Raw genomic sequence first — 23,700 nt, 5'->3', positions numbered from 1 at the left:
AGCTCACATTGTTTCTGGCGTGGCTTCCGGAGATACTGGGAAGACCATTTTGCCTCCAAAAAAGTTATGGATTAGGTTTCTTAGGCTCCAAGCATAAATCTTGCTTGTTGTTTTTTCTGGTCTTGCATGGTATGTGGGAGCAGATGGCTTCCAGGTCCATGTTTTCTGCGTCTTTTTGCAGTTCTCTGTCTCCATCTTAAAAAGATAAGGAAACCTCATCTTCTTCCCCTCCTGTTCCCCTGTCAGATATTGATGAGTGCTCGCTTCCTAACATCTGTGTCTACGGTACTTGTCATAACCTCCCTGGACTTTTCCGATGCGAGTGTGAAGTGGGCTACGAGTTGGACAGAAGTGGTGGTAACTGCACAGGTAAGGACAATTTTGAACAAAATACTATTTAATTTTCTGTTAGGGTCGTGCTCAGCTCCTTAGGAAATTCTAAAAAACTATACAAATCAGACTGGATATAGGAAAATACAGACTTTCCTCCTGTGTATAACACAAAGTTCTCCTTCTTGCCTTTTCTACACTCCTCTTTCATCTTCTTTGTCAACCACTGATACCCCATTGGCTTAAGAGAAGAAGGAGAAAAACAGAGCAGAGAGAACCCCTCCGCCTCTCCGCATCTCCCAGGCGGAGGTGTGTTATGCCTTATAGTTTCCATTTGCAGTACTGGATGATAAGCTATGACCTTGTCATGTACTTTTCCCTTAAGTATTTTTTTAGTACTTTATGTGAATTTTAGTTCATAGATTTGTTTTCCAGGAGAAACGCTTTCTTCTCTCCCCTGTGAAATGATGAATTCATCTCAGACTACTGTTGTTCTAAAAACGTGTGTGTGTATTTTGGAGCTTTCTGGAGATCAGTGTCTCATAACTAATGGATTTGTGGTGGTCAGCATATGATAGCTGGTATATTGATGGATTGCACTGTCCTTGAGTATTTGTTTACCACATGCTGTTTGTTCTTGCAGATGTTAATGAATGTGCAGATCCCACAACCTGCATTAGTGGCACGTGTGTCAATACTGCAGGTAGTTACACCTGTGAGTGCCCTCCTGATTTTGAGCTGAATCCCACCCGGGTTGGATGCGTTGGTAAGGGACCACTCCTTATGTTATTTACGAGTGAAGTTGCACAGAGGGGCTGCAAGGCTAACTGCTTAGGAATAAGATCCCAGGCCATGGAAAAGGGCTGCAACAAGCTCTCCAACTGCGACCCCGCTGCCCCCAGCTTGGAAGTTGTAATAATGCAGCAGGAGCATGTACAGAGTGATGTAGCATGCCAGTAGTGCCCAGATGGCAGCACCAACCCCTTGGGGCTTGTTACAGCTGTCCACGATTTAAGGCAGGCATGAAATAATTTTAAATTTCAACAAGCTTAACCCAACATCCAGCTGGCCCCAAGATGGCAGGCGAATGGATTTGTGGCATAAAGCCACCCATGCTCTTGGAACACAGCTTGGCTAGGTACAGCTTCATGACTGATGGAAATGCTCTTGTATTAGGCTCCAACTGCTTAGTAATCCTGTGATATTTTTTGGCTTTTGTTTGTTTAAGAGGGTGTAGGCATGCTTCTCAAATTCAGAGGTATTTGAAATTCCTGACATGGAGTAGATGCCTTCATGCTTCTTAACCTCAAAGAGAGGAAAAAGCAATGGGTTTCTGGAACTGGAAGGATGCATAAATGTGGGTGAAAATGTGAATCAAAACACGAAAAGGCCTGATTGAACTGCCCTTGGTCATGCTGAATAATTTCCCTACTTTGTGAGAAGTCCAGCAAAGCTAGCGGATGAGGAACTACCATCCTATCTCAGTGGGAAAAGCTGGGCCCTTCTGGACAACACAAGTCAATTTCTTTGTCCTATGAGAAATGAGAGCCATCTGAAGGTGTTCCTCATCCTGCAATGACGTGTTGAGTTTCCTCTGTCATAAAATGTATTTGTCATTGTGTGCATTCTATATAGATACACGATCTGGCAACTGTTACCTGGACATTAAAACGCGTGGAGATAATGGTGGCACTTTCTGCAGCAATGAGATTGGAGTGGGTGTTTCCAAGGCATCCTGTTGCTGTTCCCTGGGCAAAGCTTGGGGAGTTCCCTGTGAACACTGCCCACTTGTGAACACAAGTAAGTCAGCTTGCCTGGGTTAAACACAACAACACAATGTTTTTGTTGGACTTTTTTTCTAATTTAGCTAGGTAACTCAAATACTGGTGTAATCATTTATTGTGTACATACAGAGAACAGGTTTCCACCTGTCTCAACCAAAAACCTTACCAGTCTTTCAAAAAGATTATTTAGTCAGAATATTATTATCACTTCCGAGCAAGTTTGCTGTTACACCAGAAAATACATTATGAAATGTAATAAGTTGACGTTACAGAGTAAAACCTAATGTTTATATGTGGTTACTTGGTTATGTTACATTTAAATTACTTGTAATAATCTTGATTAATTTTCAAAAATAATGTGCTGAAAATGTTCCTACTGTTTTAAGTTCATAAATCTGTTTTATTTTCAGCTGAATATAAGGTTCTTTGCCCTGGAGGGGAAGGATTCCGACCAAACCCTATTACAGTTATATTAGAGGGTAACGTTTACATTTTCCTACATTTACACATCTAAAATTATGAAACGCTTCAATGAGTGTTGTTTTTCATGGAAAAGCATGAATGCAATGTTTGTGGTTTTGTTTGAACAGATATTGATGAATGTCAAGAATTGCCTGGACTTTGCCAAGGAGGAAAATGTATTAATACATTTGGTAGCTTCCAGTGTCAGTGTCCATCAGGGTACTATTTGAATGAAGACACTCGAGTGTGCGATGGTACGTAGCCTTCACTAAACTAGTCTTCTGCTTTTATTCTTAGAAAATGGTGACACATCAATATGCAGAAGAGTTAACCTGTACTTGAAAAGGAACATAATCAGACCAAGCAGTGTAAAGCTTAAGGGTGGGCAAACTGGGACAAGTTGAAGTCTTGCATTCAGAGAGAGAGAAAATTGCTTCTTGACCATGTTGAAATATATGCAAATTTTTGTTTAAAATTATCAGATTTTCATCAAAATCAGAAAACACAACAATTTTTGCTGTAAGTAAAACATCATTTACTATGCAGCTGTAGAAAGTAGCTGTTTGGTAATGGATAATGAATAAGCAGTCAGATAAAGAGCAAACTTGCGCCACGAGTCTTTTGGGCTGGTTACAGTGTGTCCATGCCTCTTTTCCACTGCTTATTTTCTCTCCTGCTGATCTCAGTGTCCAATTGAAAATACTGGTTGTACTGCAAGACATTTTCCTTCCCCTAGCACAGTCAGTAGTACATGTTCGTCACATTACATGCAATTGTCAGGTTGTACTGGATACAAAGCTTTAAGCAAAGCAACCCATCAAGTCCTTGAATTTCCCATTGCCCAGGCTGTCTTCAGCCTTCTAGGCTGTTAGTGTTAATATAGTGCCTATGATGTGCCAAACACCACAGAAAGACAGAAGATTCAGATCCTGAATTAAGGCTGAACCAAAGTGCTTCATCCATATTGTGCTTACATAGCTCAACAAATGTTAAAGAGGAAATCTAGCTGTGTATTTGTCCTTAGTGGTGTGTCAAAGATACTGTAAAATGGTAAAGCTAATGAAATACTTTTGAACTTCTGTTTTGGGGACAGTATTGTGTTTGGGTTTGGTTGGGGTTTTTTAAGCAGCGGATGAAGTCTCTTGATGAAGTAGACATGGCATCTTGTGTTGGGAAAGTTTTTCGCTTTCCCCAGTCAAACAGACATGAACCATCCAATCAGTCTGATTTAGCATCATTACTTATTGAGATGGGCACTGCGCAGGGAACAGCTTTGGTTCTTGTCCAGTTCTAAGAATCCAGAACAGATGAGATCCTCAAATACTTTTTTTTGTGCAAGAGGTGCAAACCCCAAATTACTGTCTCTGAGCTGCCTAGATATGTCAGAGTTCCCATCTTTACATCACGGCCAGCCTTTCTGTGGCTGCCTATGACACCACTTCCTTCTCTGGAGGGGCTTCACTCCACCATGACCTCACTCAGAGCCCCTTCAGCTCTCCTACACCAATATCTTCCTACCTCAGGCATTACTGAGACATTTTCATTCTTGGAAGCACAAGATAGCTTCGGTGGCCACTCACTGCCATTTTGTTCTCTTCTAGATGTGAATGAGTGTGATACACCTGGCATTTGTGGACCTGGCACATGTTACAATACTGTTGGGAACTACACCTGTATCTGTCCTCCTGATTACATGCAAGTCAATGGAGGAAACAACTGCATGGGTGCGGGTTGTGCTTTTTGTTTTTTGTTGTTTTTTTTTTAAAAAGCTTAGGCCTACTGCTTCGGGCTAGGGCTTTACCAGGCAAAAATCAGAACTGTTTCTCTGAATCTAGTTGTACAAGAATTAACTAAATGAAAAATCAAGGTTATTTCATTGATTTTATTAAATAAAGCAAGGCAGATTGCTTTTAATACAGATCTTTCAGTATCATATCAGAATTTCTCCTTTAATTTGATATTTTCTATGTTCATTCCTTTCAAGTTTCACTTCAGCTTTAGAAGCTCCTACATGTGAAACACTACTAAAATTACTCAAACTTCATAGAATGAAGTCACGAGCTGTGTACAGTTCTCAGGGGCAACCATAAACAAGCTCGTGTTTTTCAGCGTTGGGCAAAAGGCCAATACTGAATCCTTCAGTGAGTCTGATCAGCCGTACAGCCATGTTGGTTGCTGTTGAATAGTTGTATTGCAACCCCTTTTTCATACTTTTAAACTAAACTTCTAGGGGCAGGCTGTTCTGTAGTATTCTACAGTGCTGCAGCACCTACTTGACAGTGGTCTAAAAAGTACAAATTTGAAGGAGGTATCTCCTAAACCCTTCAGGTAGATCATCTTCCATAAAAGTTGCTAATGCATTGGCCTGGGTTTTTCTTCATTTTCACAGATATGAGAAGAAGTCTGTGTTATAGAAATTACTATGCTGACAATCAAACCTGTGATGGTGAGCTACTTTTTAACATGACCAAGAAAATGTGCTGCTGTTCCTACAACATTGGACGTGCATGGAATAAGCCTTGTGAACAGTGTCCTATCCCAAGCACTGGTATGTTTTTGTATTGCAAATCTATTTGAATGCCTTGGTAACTTCATAATTACTATTAGTGCGTGTAACATTGTTAGAGATGCTATGTCTTTGTCTGCTCTTATGTGTCTAAAATGAAGGGATTAGTTACTTCTTTTGCCTGGCGGTGATCAGCCCTGGTCACAATGAAGGCGTACGTGCAGTAGTTTGTGTTCATGCTGCTGAGCAATGCCTGTTTTGTGACAGTTTCCCTGTCAGGGAGACTTCATGCTCTATATTGGTTAATCTGTCTCTCTGCAAATGCTTGTTGATCCAGTGTTGAGGCACTGAACAGGGTTTTATTAGCATTGCTCCAACAAATACGGTGTCTGCTGTGTTGTGCCTTGACTGCTGCTTGCCACAAAGGATCTTTGTGGTAGCCATGGGTTTACAGAGGTACCTTGGTCTCCTCTGAGAATGATCTGTGTCAAGCAGCTAAAGGTAAGGTGTAGAAGTTTCTGGGCTAATTGTAAGGGCATACAGGACTCCTCCACACTGGGTAAAACTGCAGAGTTGAGCCCAGGACATCCCGCTCCGGTTCGAGGTCATTTGCTTCAAGAACAAACTTACTAGACGTTTATTTGAGTAACTTCCAACTTACAGTTCAGATTTTTGAGTCAGATCTGGACTTGTATGCAAAAACCGTGATGCACAGTGATAAGAGTATGCAAAGCAAAATCAACATGTGATACCAAGCTCTCTGCATCTTTTTATTTGCAAATTTCAATGGCCGTTGAATGAGAACCCATGTGCATACTAACCACATCATATAGTGAGCCTCGGGTAAGGGTCTGCAAAGCTCTGTGTGCCCTGCAGGTGCTGAAAGAGTAGAAGTAGTATTTTTTGGGGCAAAGGATGTGATGAATTTTTGACTGTTGATTAATTCCAAATACTATGATTGCTGCTTTGTTTTGCTGTTGCAGATGAATTCTCCACACTCTGTGGAAGTCAAAGGCCTGGCTTCTTCATTGACATTTATACAGGATTACCAGTTGGTGAGTTATAATTTTTAACTCAATTCCATGCTACCTCTGCCCAAGGAAGAGGGGAGGTTTGTTTTTCCAGTTATTTTTTTCATGGGAGCAGTAACAACTGACCAGCGTAATGGAGTTAAACCTCTGTTTAAGTGTGAGCCTGCAAACTTTCTGCCTAGCTCCTCCTAGCTGGCAGCAATGATAATTGCTGCTTGTAATCAAGGCAACATAAAGCTCCAAAGAAACTGTAATCAGTCCTACATGAGCAGGGCACAGATACCAAGAATAAGAGCTCTGGGAGTAAGGCCAACCAGCATTTGGTCTGAGAGGAATTAAGAGTCTTTCCTTCAAACTGAAGCAGAGATTTAATGTGACATTTCACATCAGTCCCCCTGTGTATTGTTTTGACACAAAAACCCTTTTTTCTGTTCAGCTGGAATATTTCTCACATATGTTATTGTGTGTAACATTTGAATTGAGAGTAACAAATTGCAAAACAAAAAGAGGGAGAGAAGGAGGAATTCTAAGACAAAGAGCTGAGGAAGTCCCGAAGGGGACTCACTTGTGTTTTTATTCACTCAAAAATGCAAATAAGAAGCAGATAATATACTCTGTAACAAACAGAGGCAGCATTCAGGCAGTGATCAGGTGCCTTACCATTTAGCTGTTGCTGTGGTACAGTGTTCAGCCAGTTAGATGGAAGTATTTCTAGTAAAGTGGGGAATGTAATTTTTAAAGAAGTTACAGAAGTGTACATTATTTATTATTTACCAGGTCATTTCCTGGAAGCAGAGTTCCTCCTTCTAGCTATTAGTATGAGCCCAAATTGTTGCCAAGTCTACTCAAGGTAACTGGGCCCTTTATCAGCAGAAGCAGGGAGACCTTGGATCATGCTAACGTGCGTAGGTAAAAGCTGCATCTGTAGCAGCTGACGTGCGTGCTACGAGTATTGCAGTCTGCTCTGCCATGTCATAGAGCAATGTACATTCGAGAGCCATCTGAAACAGAAGGGCAGTCCCACAGAGGCCACTAGTACAGAATCACAGAATGGCAGGGGTTGGAAGGGACCTCTGTGGGTCATTTAGTCCAACCCTCCTGCCGAAGCAGGGTCACCTACAGCAGGCTGCACAGGACCTTGTCCAGGCGGGTCTTGAATATCTCCAGAGGAGGAGACTCCACAGCCTCCCTGGGCAGCCTGTTCCAGTGCTCCATCACCCGCAGAGGGAAGAAGTTCTTCCTCATGTTCAGACGGAACTTCCTGTGCCTCAGTTTGTGCCCATTGCCCTTTGTCCTGCCGCTGGGCACTACTGAAAAGAGCTTGGCCCAATCCTCCTGACACCCACCCTTCAGATATTTATAAGCATTTATAAGGTCCCCTCTGAGCCTTCTCTTCTTCAGGCTGAACAAGCCCAGGTCCCTCAGCCTTTCTTCATAGGAGAGATGCTCCAGTCCCCTCATCATCCTCGTAGCCCTCCGCTGGACTCTCTCCAGTAGCTCTTCATCTTTCGTGAACTGGGGAGCCCAGAACTGGACACAGTACTCCAGATGGGGCCTCACTAGGGCAGTGTAGAGGGGGAGGAGAACCTCCCTCCACCTACTGGCCACACTCTTCCTAATGCACCTCAGGATGCCATTGGCCTTCTTGGCAGTCAGGGCACACTGCTGGCTCATGGTTAACCTGTTGTCCACCAGGACACCCAGGTCCCTCTCCGCAGAGCTGCTCTCCAGCAGGTCCACCCCAAGCCTGTACTGGTGCATGGGGTTGTTCCTCCCCAGGTGCAGGACCCTGCATTTGCCTTTGTTGAACCTCATCAGGTTCCTCTCTGCCCAACTTTCCAGCCTGTCCAGGTCACGCTGAATGGCAGCACAGCCTTCCGGTATGTCTACCACACCTCCCAGTTTGGCGTCATCAGCAAACTTGCTGAGGGTACACTCTAACTCTTCATCCAGGTCATTGATGAAGATGTTAAACAAGTGCAGGCGGCACTGGTGAGACTGGTGCACGCACAGCTTTACAGACTCTTCCTGGTGCTTTGGAATCTTCACGGATCTTGCTAGGTTGTAGTACTCAACTTGCTGCTTTTGCACAGGAGTTACTTGTGTTCCTTATGTCTGTAGGCACAGGGCTTGGGTAGTGCCCACTCTGCAGGGACACTGCCCTGTGTACCTTGTAGTACTTGGTTACAGTCCTTTCATGATGTTACTCGGCTGTTGGGATTAAAGTTCTATATATTTACTCCAGGTGGTTGTATCAGAGACAGAAGTAGTTCTTTTTTTGCTCATCCCTCATATAATCAGAAGACTCAGAATTACAGAATCTAATGTAGGAAATGAAGGGTTTGATCCAGCAGCAAGAGTAAAAAAAAAAATACATTATCTGATGGAAAAACACGTTAGCTGACAGTTTCCCACCATATTCTCTGTCTTGTGTACATCAGTGCATGTATCAATTTTCTCTAAAGGAAGACGCTTTGGAGGAGTCTCTGAACTCTTTCATGCTGTCAGGATATTAAAGATATGTAACTTAAGGACCCAATAGGCAAGACATGTAATGATAATAACAGCTGGGTTTTTTTCTGTCAAAATCAGTTACTTAACCCAGGTGTATATAGAGCATTGGCAAACTCTGGCTGCCTGGCTGAATCATTCAAATTAATGGCATGTTGGCAGCACTTCAGATGTTAGCTGGCACTGGCACTTTCAAACTGCTACATAAAACCATGAAAGTCTTTTCAGATGAACAAGGGTAAACCAGTGCAAAACTAATTCTGACAAGTGTTTGCATTCAGTCATGCTCTTCTGTATTAAACCAAAGAAGTTACGTCCTCTCCGTTTGGCTCTTCCCCGTAACTCTACTGTAACACTCGGGAAGATGAGGAGGTTCATCAGGGCTGTGGGTGGGCGACATGAGGAAGGACGTGTGCCATCCTCTGCATTCCTCTGTGGCAGGATATATCTTCAGACTAAATCTTCACTACAGTGAAGAGTCAGAACCTGAGGAAACAGGAAATATCTACACTTCCACAGTTTGGAACGATGCACTGTCTATTGCAGTTGGGAGCATTCTGATGCTCACATTATCAGTTTGATAATTCTCTTAAGGATAAATGCGTAAAGACATATTCCATAGTGGAAGATTTCATGAAGTGCTGTATACAAGTATTTAAAAAATTTTCTTCTTGCAGATATTGATGAATGCAGAGAGATTCCTGGAGTGTGTGAAAATGGGATCTGTATAAACATGGTTGGCAGCTTCCGATGCGAGTGTCCTGTGGGTTTCTTCTACAACGACAAGCTATTGATCTGCGAAGGTAGGGTGCTGATCTCATACACAGAGACATGAGATTTCACCAGCTGGCAATTCAGACGCTGGCAAATCTGGTATACTTGCAAGTCATCCTTAATGAGGGGAGAATACCGGTATCAGTGTAGTAAGTCTATGTTAGTTCAGATATTTTGAATTCTTTTACATAGAAAATACCAGATTTTCCATCAGACATCTAAGGCCTTGAAGGAGCATGAGTCAGCAGTCATGGGAAGAAACATTTTTTTTCACATTTGACAGTAAAGTCGGGAAAAGAGTAGTAGTCTTGAATCAGATCATAAGCACATTTTTTTTTAATTCCAAGGGTTTTTTTTCTAATGGAACAAAGATTTCTGTAAATAATATAAATGTGTGATTTTTTTTTTCCAATTTAAACATTTCCTAACGTTGTATTAGTCAGTTTAATGGAGAAACTGAGTTATGGCAGTATGACTTGCTTTCATTCTCTGATGTGGGTTACGACTCCTGACAACATGGGTGCTGCAAGCAAGGCTTTGAGAGCTTTGAGTCAAAGCATCTTCTGTATGCTGCTTCTAACAGAACCCCATTTATGTTTCTAGGGAAATAAGTTCTGGTTTTGCAGCAGCTTAAGTAAGGAGAATTGGTCAAAACTTTTTGCCTAAAATTTGTTGTTGTTGTTTTCATTGAAAGCTCCTAATATCCAACAGGGATCTTGATGCAGTGTAATGATCAAGGGAGATCCTCATAGTCTTCAGTGGAGATCTATGCAGATATAGCAGCTTACTTATTCTGACTGCAGTCTTAAGACTGAAATCCACCCAAGTGAAGTGTTGCAACAGGCCTTTCACAGGCCCTTCAACACCTTCAGAAAACAACTATATAAATTCTCTAAGTAGGAATGAATTTCACAAATGGAACGTGTGGGTTTGGGATCATTTCAGATAACTAAATGTGACCAAATATCTGCTTTCATCCATATATTATCTACTTTCATCAATACATTTATTTTTCAGAATTAGAAATAAATTTCTATATTTGAGTAAGGTAACTCTCTTTACACTAAAAGTGATTTTGGCGTCTTCCTAGTGTCAGCTTACCATAACCATCAAATTCCATTTTTGTATTGACAGATATCGATGAATGCCAAAATGGACCAGTGTGCCAGCAAAATGCAGAATGTGTCAACACAGCTGGTAGCTACCGTTGTGACTGTAAACCTGGCTACAGGTTCACGTCAACTGGCCGCTGCACTGGTGAGTACTTCTAGCTTGTTTGTGTGAGTCTGCAAAAAGTCTTAGATTTTAAAGGAAGTTTAAAAAAGCATATCTCCTCTTCAGAAAGATGGTACTTCAAGAACCCTCCTTTTAAAGCCTTTTAGGGCATCCCATAAACATTCTGGCAATTCCCAGAAGACTAGTGGCCCATCTCACATAGGCATAAACGAGAGTTAATCGCCTGAGTAGATGTTTGTCTTCCACTTTATCACACCAACTGCAAACTTTTTTCTTTATCCCATGTTGTGTCTTGGGAGGGAAGACAATTGATTCTTGATTCACTACATTTTGACTAATGATTTTCTGACAGTAAGGATTTAGTTGTGGTCCTGACAGGGACCTTCCTCTGCATAAATTCTTGGATTTTCATTAGAATTTGCTAGATGTGTTTTAGCAATTTATTGCCACTTGTATTTTAACAAATAACTCACTGCTGCTGGGGTCTTTGCTGATAAGGTGGACTTATCTGCTAGGCCATATGTGATAACTAACTTAAAAAGCTTATTGTTAAACTTCCTAACTTTTACGTGGATTTAAACAGGCCCCTGAACATTATTTTTAAATACTCACTGAGTGGGACTGCAGTTCTTTAATCCATTTGCTTTTTCTTATAATATCATAGTCCAGAGAGGCATTGATGTGATCTTGATTACTTGAAGAATTGCAGAGATTTTAAAGACTGCTGTGAGCCAAGCAGCTGTAAATATTATATACATTTCTGAACAAAATAATAATTACCACGGAAGCTGGTAACATTTTCCTTGAGTTTTTGCTTCTGAGTACTTGAGTTTTAGGAAGTGTACTTTTCCCTGCAGTGCAGTTTTTCATTGTTCATGTGACCGTTGAGGGAAAAGGGTGTAGGGGCAACCAGAACACTACTATGAGAACTAAAACTTTGTTTGGTTAAGCTATGCTGTGGCACCTGTAAATATTCAATATGTTCCTAATGTAATTGTTGTTACAGGTTCGTGACAGCAGTACAGGAAGAGCCAGGGGAGGTTCTGATATGGGTTACAATACCCAGCATGAATTGGCACGAACAATAATACTTCCCTGTATTTTGCTCTGATTTTATATTTTGTGAAAATAAAGTTGCACAATTAGAGTCAAAATAAAAGTGGCTGATAAAGTACTTGGTCCAGCAAAGGAAGGAAATTCCCAACCGCTCTGCTGAGAGCAAAGAGCACTAAGCACCTTGCAGTATTGGATCAGTCGTGCTACTGCATGGAAAATGATCACACCTCAGGAGATTATGTGCTATTGAATCAAAACTAGTGTATCACAGCCGCTAGTACTATGAGTACTGCATTTATCTTACTATCAAAATAGCGTTCTTCTGGTGCTATCTATTGTGGTATGATAAATAATTTTTCATACAAACTCATTTCTGGCACTTAACACAATTCTGCCTCTCAGTTTTTTAAAAAGTTACGGTGTTCTCTGTTTACCCTGAAAGAAGTGACTTTTCCCTGGGACTTTAATTCACTAATCATTTGCTCACAGAGCACCAGAGTCACCATTTTTCCTTTATCTCTACTCTCCTGAGCTCCAAAGATTAGGAGTTCTTAAGACAACATGTTACCCAGAATTGGTTTCCTTTCTCCCTCCGTTAGACTCTAATTAGCAGCAGTATCATTAATAGCTTTGGGAGAGCTTGGTCCTCAGTGAACACGAATACAGTTAGTTGTGGCCCCAGCTGATCTACGGTAATCCTGGGGCTGGGGGCTGTCAGGATTGTCTGTGTGCCAAGCAGAGTGCAGAGAAAAGGCAGTAGAGGCAGGAGAACAAGATTTAGTACATGGAGTTCTTTGCAATTAGGAACAGCTTGATTTGTAGTTTTGCAATGAACTGAGGATGGTTTGGTAAGAAACTGTGCAACCTTAGATTGCATGTGAAAGAAAATTACTGAACACTAAAATCCAATTGGTTCTAATACAAGCTTATGGCCGCACCTCAGTTCTCGTGTTTTGGAACTGCAGCAGACAAAATGCCTGGAAGCATATTGAATCAAATTACCTCTTGCTGGTGATGAGGTCAACAGAAAGACCTCATTTGATTCGTGTTTCTGATTTGTCACAGAAGAAAATGTGCTGGACAGCAAACATTTTGTTCTTTAACATTTTGTTTCATTTACTGTTGATAGAATCCTGGATTCTGCCAGAAAGCATTAGTAACAAGAGTAGCAGGAAGCAAGCAGCTGTTAAGCTGGTGTAATAGATGCCCTGCCGTTGTAAGGCAGCAGATCACATGCTGGCAGGATAGCTTTCCCCGTCTCTCTCTGCAGAGCTATGCAGCTGAGCATTTGCTGCTGCTGGCAAAATGTTTTCTGATTCCATGTAGCAGTAACTCTTGTTGCTGTTTGAGCTTTATCCGATTTACAGGATCATCCCATTGCCAGAGGCATGGATGCTGTAGCACATGTGTGCATGTGCCCATTTTATCTCTGCACAAGGAGTAGATAAATCTACAATGCATTTTATCTCTGTAAGCTTAGTGAGAGAAGTGTGGGATTCATCTCCCTTTCTGTTTTGTATGATTTTGGTGAGTTGAGCAAGCAATTTGTGCTATAATCAAACGTAGCTAAAGCAAGTAGTTGCTTTAATGAGGAGGATACAAATTGTGATTTGTATGTGGCTTTCATATCTGCTGCAGTCGATGTAGAGCACTTGGAAGTCTCCCTATGCAATTTCATGTAATGAAGTCTATTTTCAAAGCCATGGCGATATGCTTTTGCTCCAGCAACAATTTGTGTTCGGTAAATAACATTTTTAGGCTGAACTTGTTTCAATTCCACAAATGTTGGAAAGGTAATTTACAAGCAAATAGCCCCTTTTCTGAGATTTACTTAGTAATGCTTTTATCATTAATAAATTACAAATACTCTTTTAAATTAGGGCTGTGCACTGGATTCTAACTGTTACGGTTGCTGCTAATACATCTTTCCAGCCCCCTAGTTTAGAGCCTTAACTTTCACTGTGCCTCTTTGTTTTCAGATCGGAATGAATGTCAAGAAATTCCCAATATCTGCAGCCATGGGCAGTGTATTGACACTGTTGGAAGTTTCTACTGCATTTGTCACAATGGATTCAAGACCAATGATGACAGAACAATGTGTATAGGCAAGTATATCAAATTAAGTTGTACTTAGACTTCCGTTAAAATAGGTAAGTCTATCCTCTGTGTCATAAGGAGCTGTATTACAAAAACTGAGAGTGAGCTATTTACCACCAGGGGAAGGTGCAAACACACCATAGCTGGCAATTAGAGATGATGGGAAGCTGATAATGAATGAAGAACATTTCATTACAGTAGAGTGAACCTTTTAAAAATACATATCCTGTCTAATGAACTACTAATGCTTTCATTTTTCAGGGAAATGTTCCATTCTTCTTAGAATTTTCTGAAGCATCTTGTTTCATTTATTCCTTTAGGCAAGAAATTTAATAGATGAATATTGCAATGCAGCAATTGTATGCAGCCTACTTGTTAACAGAGTAAGTGAAGGGTAGATTTCATGCCAGAAAAGTGCCCTTTCAGAAACAGAGTCATCTTCATAAAGAAGGAAATTCTGTATTTAACCCGTTCACAGCTGTTAGTGTAGTGTTTGTTGTCTGAACAAGAGGAGGAGATTTCAGAAAGCTTATGATTAAAGATAGCTTAGATTTCCTTTAGGAAGTATGACATAGGAGCCACAGAACGATAAACGATTGTTGGACCCTTCATTATTTTTGTAAATGTTAGTATCAAGTGTATAAACCTATGTAAAAATCTTCTTTTTGGGAGATACAACAATCTTTTTCCCTTCTATTCACTCTTTGGCAGTGGATTATTTCTCTTGCCTGTGGGATAGCTACAGGCTTTCCTTTCCCCATCAGCAATTAAAATTCTTACTGCTTGTTTTGTCTCCTTTGTAGATATTAACGAGTGTGAGAGAGATGCCTGTGGCAACGGAACCTGCAGAAACACCATTGGCTCTTTCAACTGCCGCTGCAATTTAGGGTTCATCCTTTCACACAACAATGACTGCATAGGTGAGGAGCGCTGAGACCAGTTACGTGTTTCTTAAACTTTCTACTTCTAGTGAAAGTACCATTAGTACAATCTTCTCTATTGAGTTAGGATCGCACCTTGCATGGTCTGTGCGATTAAAGACAAAACCAAATTTCTTCAGTCTGAAAAGGCCTCCATGATTATGCACACCTCACTTTCTGTAGCCTCTTAAATGTTTCCATGTGATATATGCCATTCAATTCCTTTTTTTACTCTTGCTTTGACAATTTTACAACGTAGAGCACTAGTGGTATTTTCCCCTCACTTGCTTTTGAAACGGGATTATTTATGTATTATTTATGTATCATTTATGTATTATTTATGTATTACTGGTATAGTGGAAACAGAAATCTCACCTATCTAATTTCGCTTGTTGCAGATATTTCTTATATATCTTTCAATGTTATTTCTCTTAGATGTGGATGAGTGTGCAAGTGGAAATGGAATGCTCTGCAGGAACGGTCAGTGTGTGAACACAGTTGGGTCCTTCCAGTGTCTTTGCAATGATGGCTATGAGGTAGCTCTGGATGGAAGGACTTGTGTTGGTGAGTACTTTCTTTTTTTGGCAGAAAAAAATGCAGCAAACATTGAGGAGGTATTCTAGTAAAACAGTAGAAGAGGTCAGAGAGAACTGTCCCATTGTCATTGTTTGACCTAGTGGAAGAAAACAATGCCAAGACACGAAGAGGACTCTTTTCATGCTCCTGGGAAGTTCCACCATCAGTTTGATGGAATCACAATTAAAGCAGCCTCAGCCACAGATTTACTGAGATAACAGCAATTATATCAAATAAATTGTCTTTCCTTTATTTTAGATGTCAATGAGTGTGCATTGGAGCCTGGAAAATGCTCACCAGGCACATGTCAGAACTTGGATGGGTCATTCAGATGTATCTGTCCTCCTGGATATGTCCTGCAGAATGACAAATGTGAAGGTGTGTATAGAACAATGCTTCTTCTGTCTCATTTCCTAGCTACTCACAGTTGTTGCCACTTCCCTCTGCATCTAAATAGGAGTAATGTTTAGTGTTTTGTGGCAGTTTACAGTTCTGAACTGTAGCCACTAGTAATCACTTGCTTCCCAGAAAAAGTGTCACCAGCTTTTGTTTGAACCAGAACTACCTGTTCTGATCCCAAGAAATATCTAATCCCAGGCTGTTTGGTTGATGGTACATTGCTGAGGTTTGCCCACCGCATGAGGATTTGAAAACTAACCCTAGATTTTCCACCTGGATTTCTTGTTCCTCTTTCTGTCTCTTCCTTTTTGTTTTTCAAATCTGTTAGATGTCAGTAGTGATGTAAGGTTACATTTTATGTAGTACAGCTGCCAGGGTAGACATTTTTATTTCTCATGTCTTTAATTACTTTTCTTACAGACATTGATGAGTGTGTGGAACAGCCAGAAATCTGTGCCCTGGGCACATGCAGCAACACTCCAGGCAGTTTCAAATGTCTGTGTCCAGAAGGCTTTGTGTTGTCTTCCACAGGAAGGCGATGCCAAGGTAAGTTCATTCCTATTTTCTGTCATTTCAAAATTTGTTTGCTGTTTTATAAAAGCCGTATTAGCTGCATGTTTCTAGTATAACGAGGAGACTCTGGACTCAAACTGTTTTTTCACAAGGAAAACATGGTAATTCTGTACTTGGGGCCAGGTTCTGTCTTGCCCTAACATCTGTTTGTCATTAAAGAGAACACTGCAATAAAAGGGGCGAAGATAATGTTAAATGCACCAGGTTAAGTGAGGAAATTATGTTGCACTGCAGCCCTGTCTTGCAGCTCCGGAAGAAATGCTGAGGCTACCTGGACTCTGTATAGACTGTGACATGTCTGAGATGGAGATGGAGCATGAACACAGACTACTGCAATGTACTGCTAAAGGCAACATTTCCAGGAATGCGGCTGTTCTTAGCACTTATCAAATTCTCCATAACACTTGTTATATGCTATTCCTCTCCAAAAATCTGTGGGTGGAAAAAAGATCGATGGAAAAAAAATTGCAAACAATGTTGTGTGGACAGTAAGCACTGCTTAGAAAAGTCTGAAGCATCTTTTGGCTTCTGGATTACTGCATACGCTGCTCAGAGCCGAAACATGAACTCAGACAGAGTTCAGATGCTAAAAGCTGAACATCTGGTAATGAAAAGCCACAGGTTAGTTTGTTTTGTGGATAAAGAAAAAGTGCAGCAAATTAGGGAGTGAATTATTTTAAAGACTTTGGAAATTATTAAATAGATACATCATTAAATGTCCTCTGCACAATATGCGCAGTGGGAACCACTGATGAGTAAGACCTTTATAAGGACCTCTGTAGTTATGCTTGGCACAGAACGGTGATGCTTGTTGACACCATAGCGAGTTCTTCACTTCACAGTGGGCTAAATGAAACTGTGGTTTTGGTAAAGATGAATCCAACCTGCAGTAAATGTTCATCCAAGTCTCCAAAACCACCATGCAGTTTGGCACAGTTACTTCACTCAACTTCAAGAAAGCAGCATGGCTGTTTTAGCTGTGCTTTTGTAGCTTGTATAAATGAGGTTTCTTCAGTCTCTTAAGGTAAGGAAAAAAAAAATCACAAAAAAGGGAAGAAACAAAACTGTTTAAAATAACACAGCCTAATCTCCTCCTTTATGAAAACAGACCAGCATTTCACACATGATGTCAGAGGAGAATGCACACTTCTGCGTATGAATTTTAAGTGTGCTTCTCCCCATCCCCTGGAGAAGGCTGTTTTGGGGTGGTTGTGTTTTTTTTTTTTTTGAAGTATCTCAGGCCGAACAAAGTTTTGTTTAAAACTTGCCATTACCTCGGACTTCTGTAAAATCTGGACATTGCCCAGCGTTGATGCTGCAGCCAGAAAAATGGGTGAGCAGCCGCTTCCAAAACTGCCCTGTTGCTGTCCCCCTGCCAACGCAGGGAGCTGCCAGCTCTCTGCCTCCTCGATGCTTGTGATCTGTGATCTCAGCTCTGCTCCAACATCCTGGTTACCCAGCTTAAGGGAGTAAAATGTAGTGCCGCTGCGCCAGTTTTCTTTGTGCGTACCTCAGGGAAGAATGAGGAAGGAAAGCACAAGTGAATATTGCCTCTCATTTTAACACTACGCAGTATTATCATTGCAAGTTGGTTGAAATCTCTTGACTGAAGTGATTCTTACTAATAATGGAATACAAATAAATTAAGCCAATATTCAATTTTTACAAAGAGGGATGAGGATAAGAGGGGAGTACAGCCCTTCCATGTTTGTAGGACAAAAGAGAAAACCCCCTCCTTTTCCACAACTGAAGTAGGACACTATTCCATAGCTTTCCTTTACTGGGGTAGGGAGATCTTCCCCAGTCAGAGACAGCAATGGTCCTTCTTGATAGACTCAGATGGAAGTTGGGTGTTTTGTTGGGCGCACCTCCTGTAATTTTGCAGTTAATACCTCTGAGTGAAAACCATGCCAAAGTGACCCTAACTGCTCATAACATGTTTTTCTCTATGCAGATCTGAGAGTAAGTTACTGCTTTACAAAATTTGAAGATGGAAAATGTTCTGTGCCGAAGTCCCGAAACCACTCCAAACAAGAGTGTTGCTGCGCCTTGAAGGGACAGGGGTGGGGAGATCCCTGTGAACTCTGCCCAGAGGAAGCAGATGGTGAGTTATTGACTAGGTTACCTTCCTGTCATGACTCTCAGAACTGAAAGAAGGTTGAGATTCTTACAAGAAGGAATTGGGGAAAAATAATTTTTCAGAGGTGTTTAACCCTAACAATTGTGATTGCTCGCTGTAGAGTAGATGCCAGTTCAGTCTCAAAAAGCATATTCCTTGCATAGTCCAATTTCCAGCATGTTCCTTGTTTGCTTGTATGTTTACTAGTATGGTTAGGTGCTGAGTATTTTGCTCTGGAGGTGTCACATACAGATAGTGGGAAGTAGTAAGTAGGTCCTTGATAGGCTCTGAGTAGAAATACCTGCAAGACACAAATGGAGTTAATCTAATTGTAAATAAGCGTAGGAAGAGGCGACATAAACATGAAATCTAATTAAAAAAAAAAAAGTCGATCTAGATCCGTATCTGAATCACCCTGTTACATTTTGTGACTACATTTTATTATTAAAAAAATTAAATTTGCATTCTTGTCAATATGAATGACTTGCAAAAATAGCAGGGAATGACAAAACACAGGCATTGATGACGGAGAGCCTTCCTGGACTGTTGCTAAAGAAACACTTTCCTTTGTTATTATCCTTTGTAAGACTGAGTAACTAAGCATCAAGCAAGTCAAGGGGCCTTTGTACCATCATGGTGCAATTTGCTGAACGGACTTTAATTCATGCTGACAAATGTGGTTAGCAGCATTACTGGTCTCAGCAATACATTAATACAGTTCATTTCATTAATAAGTCGTGTAGATGTTTTGTAGACAATCCTCACAAAAGCCAAGGGAAGAAAAGCAAATCAGATGTGCCAGTTGCAATATTCCTCCTAGGCTCATTGCCTGCGCATGTTTCATTCCGTTGCCCTGGAGCATTTGAACCAAAGTCAGCTGGAAAAGCATGGTATACATCGCAGCATTTCCTTGAAGTGTCAGCACATGTATTTTTCACAGTCCAAACTGTTCTCAAAGGATAATATCAAGGCTATTTTTCTCATCTTTTAAAAAAAGAAATAGCTTTAAGATATCAGAGTCTGGGAAATATATGTCTTGGCATGTCATAGACAGTGGAATTGTTTCTTTTTTTTAAAATAACACGTTCAGTTGTTATCTCATGCATATTCTCCATCGTATGCTATCTGAATGCGGGCTGGTAAGCTCACACACATGTGCCACCTGGGTCTCCTCCTGAAGGCGTGAGCAACGGGTAGGTTTTGTGCTGCACAGGGCTGAGTGTCCCGCTCAGAGCCTAGCAGTGTGCCAGACACTTCGTTGCCTCCAGTGCAGGTGTGCATCCACATTAAGTTCTATTTTGTTCAACCTCAGCAAAGATCAGGTAATGTATTTCAACTAAAGAAAGCGTAACATTTGTTATGTATATGTATTGCACTGCTGCACTGTAAACCTCTTTGCAGCCTGCTGCATTTGCAAAAGAAAAAGTGAAATATTGTCAAGGATTCTGTCATGTTTCGAGCATGGTTAGTAAAGAATATGCTCAGCAGCATCCTGAGATGGATTGAATTACAGTCCTGTTTCCATCCATCTGTTCAAGATACAGTTTAGAGGCGAAAGGTGGAAGGTTAGTTTCAGATGCAAGACTTGTATTTTGTGTGCGTGTGTGTGTTAGACCCTTAGCTACAGGAGTTTCTGAATCTGAAGGGCCTGGGTGATTACATGCATCCTGGTTGCATTTTGATCCATCAGAGTGGAAACTTAGGATTTCTTATTTATTCTAATGCCAAGAATATACCAGGTAGTTTGCACAGGTAAGGAAGTACCTGCTTTCTGCAACAAAAAGTAAAGAATTACTCGTTCTCAAAAGACTTAAATCATCTTGAAATCTTCAGAAACCCCACAGAATACCTTGTGGATTTGGAAACTGAGTGGTGACTTCACTCTAAGCTGAACCCAGAAATTTTACTCTCAGCCTACCTATAATATAATTATTACTTCATAACTAGAGATTGGCATGCTTTAAGGAGCTGCTAACTGGTGACTACAGATTAAATTGTATCTTCTTGGAAAAATGTAGGGAAACTTTCATTTATAACAGAAAAGAATGCAGTCACTAGTATTGCTACTTTGAAAATGGAAACACTGCATTAGCTTGCTCCTTAAAGGAAGTTAAATAATACTAAATATTCACAGGATTTTACATATATACATATAGGAGATTACATGAAATGTAAAGCAAGAATAAAGTTTTCACATGAATATAAGATTAAATTATAAGTTTACACATTTACATACTATATTTCTGGACTTGAACATGAGGAGGATGAATGGGTATTGGTGGTTACTTGTGTAGCTCATGAGTAATTCTGATTGCCAAGATAGAATTTAACATATGGTTTGATTTTCTCTCTCTCTCTTTTTTTTTTTTTTCTTTTTTTTTTTAACAGAGGCATTCAGACAGATTTGTCCATTTGGAATTGGCATCCTTGTTGGACCTGGTGACGCAAGACTGGGTAAGTGCCATTGTTGCATGACTGTGCCATTTTCTACCCGTAAGCCATTCTCCCTTTCAACTGAGAATAACGCCTCTGCAATTATTTCCAAAAGCTATCTTCTATACTTTTTTTCAATTATTCATACCATTTTTAAATTCAAGCTTGAATACCTCATATATCAGAAATTAAACTTCTTTTGGAGTAGTGTATTTGGCTTTTTAATTTGTGCTAAGCAGACTTGCTAGGAAACTTATGTAGGATCTAGAAAATGGATAGCATAGCATACCTGTCCTTTCTTGTACAATATACTTAGCCTGTTTACAGTAAATGGTTTTAATCCTCCAGAAGTGCAAACCACAGTTTCCCAGATCCCTTCAGTACATTCTGTTCTTTCCCAAGACAAACAGCACTTCAGCCTTATTGGCAAAAGTTTTCATTTAAAGAGTGCTGGATGACTACTGCTTTTCATATCTACTCCTCTCTCTATAGCCCCAGTCAGAGAGATTTTTTATCTGACATTTAGAATCAGTTTCTTTTCTGCATTCTGAACACTGGCCTGCAAGACAAATTCTGTGCACTCATGCTAATATATCAAAATTCGAATATTAGTATTTTTTTGTGATCAGGAATCTTTCTCACCAGAACAACACTTGTTCTTTGAGGAAAGTCTAAAAACACATGAAGTCAATTGCACTTACTGTGTCATTTGTATTTCTGGTTAAGATGTGGATGAGTGCCTTGATCCAGATAACTGTAAATTTGGGCAGTGTATCAACACAGATGGGTCTTTTCGCTGTGAATGTCCGTATGGTTACATCCTACAAGGAGCTCAATGTGTGGGTAAGTCTACCTGTTTCATCTTTGGTTTTAAAGAAACTCCGGAACTGTGAAGTATGGCATTAAGGAGTAGTGGGGTTATATTATTCTAATGTTGTGGAGTCTCCATCCCTGCTGGTGCTTAAAACCTGCCAAGGCAGGGCCTGAGCAATCTGCTCCAAGTTGGTCCAGCTCTGGTTGCGTGTTTGACTCAGATAACCTCTAGCGATCCCAAATTATGCTAGGAGTCCGTGACCCTAATTCAGTAGCTTAAGTGAGTTCTTGGATTTTGTATTTTTGTATTATTTCGGCTGTACATCAGCAATGTAGATGGTTTTTGGTTGTTTTTTTGGGGGCGTTAATTATAACCGTGTATTCTTGCCGTGATTTAACTGCTTGCAGATACTGATGAATGTGCTGTTGGAAACCCATGTGGAAATGGAACTTGCAGGAATGTGGTGGGAGGTTTTGAATGCACCTGCGTTGAGGGATTTGAGCCTGGACCGATGATGACCTGTGAAGGTGAGACTCCCATGTGTTAAGGACTGTTGTGGTAGTTGTGTGCTGAAACAGTTTCCTGATATCCGAAACAATTGAGGAGAGTAAAGCAGCTTAAAAAAAAAAAAAATACGGACATTTGGAACAATGTGTCTTTATGTGAAACAGAAAAATAGGTTTCTGCTTCCTGTACCCACCTTGAGCCGTGGTACCTTTTCCTGACCAGAGGTTGGGTGAACAGGCTTTCAGATAGTATCTGCTAAGGGACTGCCTGGAGAGGAGCATGTTGGGGTATGGTCCCTCCAGAACTGTCCCCAGAAATACTGCTTATTGTGTGTATGGTTTTTGCTTACCCTCCTAGATGATCCTTGCGTCAAGGAGTCACCGTGGAGGATGAAAATAGAAAATGGGCTGCTTGTTTTTGTTAGGGAAGAGACAGGGAGCAAAACAAAAAAGATAAATACAGTGCTAGACAATTACCACGGTACCCCTAGGCTGAGTATTTTACATGTTTGGTCTCTCATTTCAAAAATAAAAATTTGAAAATAAGGGAGGAGTAAGAAAGATCAGAGTTATAGAATGGACACACAGAAAATTAATTAACTAGAGTTTTCAGTGTGGAAAATGTGCTTGAAGAGATATATGATTTAAATTTATAAAGCCACAAGTGGTAAAGGTACCAAAAGTAGAGGGAACATGTTATTAGACAAACCAAAACAAACATTTATATATGCATAGTACTTACTTAAGTTGTGGAACTCTTTGCTCCAGAATATTAGTGAGGCCACAAGTATAAACTGACCCAGAAAGAGATTGTACAAATCTGTGTGGGAATCCATCAGGGAAAATTAAGCTTGATAGTTTGGTTGTGGTTATTGGCGGTGGAAGTCCTTAAACTGAGAGGCTGTATCAGGAGAAAGATCTCTGCGTACATGGCATGGGTTTCTTTTAATACTCATCTCTTCCTGTTACAGGCAGAGAGAGGAAAATGTCCTAGGACATTCTGACACTCCCTTCTGACCTGACACAGCTGTTCTTAAATTATCTGCCACAACCTATTTGTTTGCAAGCCTGTACAAAAGAATGCTTCTATTTTTGCATCAGCTTGCATTAGTTTTATGTACAGTTAGAGCTTAATTCACTTCCCTGTGGGATTTGAGTGAAAGCTCAAATTGCAGAGGAGGAGTTAGTGGAGTGCATAAACATCATTATGTAGCAGAAATTACTCAAGTAGCCCAGAGCGTATGTAAATGCACTTCAAAATAATGTTTCTAACAAGGATATTGTTTCGTGGAATCCAGTGTACGAAGCAGCTGAATTAGTGCATCTAGAATTTAAAAATAACCAGTCATAAAAACTGAACCTAGATGTGGAAAAGATACAGTTTTAACTCGGACAGTGTTTTGGCAGCGTGTATCTGGGAATTATTTCCATTGGCTGCTTGCCATTGAAGATATTGAAACTCCAGGTAGCTGTGCAAACATCCTGGCATGTCTGGTGCCCGCTCCTATACAGAAACCCATAATAAGTAGAGCCATGGGTCCCCAGCTATTAAAATTTAGCACTCAGTAAACTG

General features: G+C 40.6%; 1 protein-coding gene across 3 annotated transcripts in view; it reads left to right on the top strand.

Annotated features, from left to right (window-relative positions):
- FBN1 (fibrillin 1) overlaps nt 1-23,700 on the top strand; it is a 158,960-nt gene that overhangs the window by 119,898 nt on the left and 15,362 nt on the right. For all 3 annotated transcript variants that reach the window (XM_075431333.1, XM_075431334.1, XM_075431335.1), the window contains exons 35-53: nt 247-369; nt 974-1,096; nt 1,966-2,130; nt 2,525-2,593; nt 2,705-2,830; nt 4,178-4,300; nt 4,966-5,124; nt 6,066-6,137; nt 9,302-9,427; nt 10,533-10,655; nt 13,670-13,795; nt 14,591-14,707; nt 15,143-15,271; nt 15,542-15,661; nt 16,103-16,228; nt 18,210-18,359; nt 20,763-20,828; nt 21,534-21,650; nt 22,029-22,148. In XM_075431333.1, the coding sequence (XP_075287448.1) occupies nt 247-369; nt 974-1,096; nt 1,966-2,130; nt 2,525-2,593; nt 2,705-2,830; nt 4,178-4,300; nt 4,966-5,124; nt 6,066-6,137; nt 9,302-9,427; nt 10,533-10,655; nt 13,670-13,795; nt 14,591-14,707; nt 15,143-15,271; nt 15,542-15,661; nt 16,103-16,228; nt 18,210-18,359; nt 20,763-20,828; nt 21,534-21,650; nt 22,029-22,148 (2,280 nt within the window). The remainder of the gene's footprint in view (nt 1-246; nt 370-973; nt 1,097-1,965; nt 2,131-2,524; nt 2,594-2,704; nt 2,831-4,177; nt 4,301-4,965; nt 5,125-6,065; nt 6,138-9,301; nt 9,428-10,532; nt 10,656-13,669; nt 13,796-14,590; nt 14,708-15,142; nt 15,272-15,541; nt 15,662-16,102; nt 16,229-18,209; nt 18,360-20,762; nt 20,829-21,533; nt 21,651-22,028; nt 22,149-23,700) is intronic.

This window comes from Opisthocomus hoazin, chromosome 10 (assembly GCF_030867145.1).
Source record: "Opisthocomus hoazin isolate bOpiHoa1 chromosome 10, bOpiHoa1.hap1, whole genome shotgun sequence".
Lineage (NCBI taxonomy): Eukaryota > Metazoa > Chordata > Aves > Opisthocomiformes > Opisthocomidae > Opisthocomus > Opisthocomus hoazin.
The sequence above is the reverse complement of the archived record's forward strand: the minus strand, read 5'-3'. Positions and strand labels throughout refer to the sequence as shown.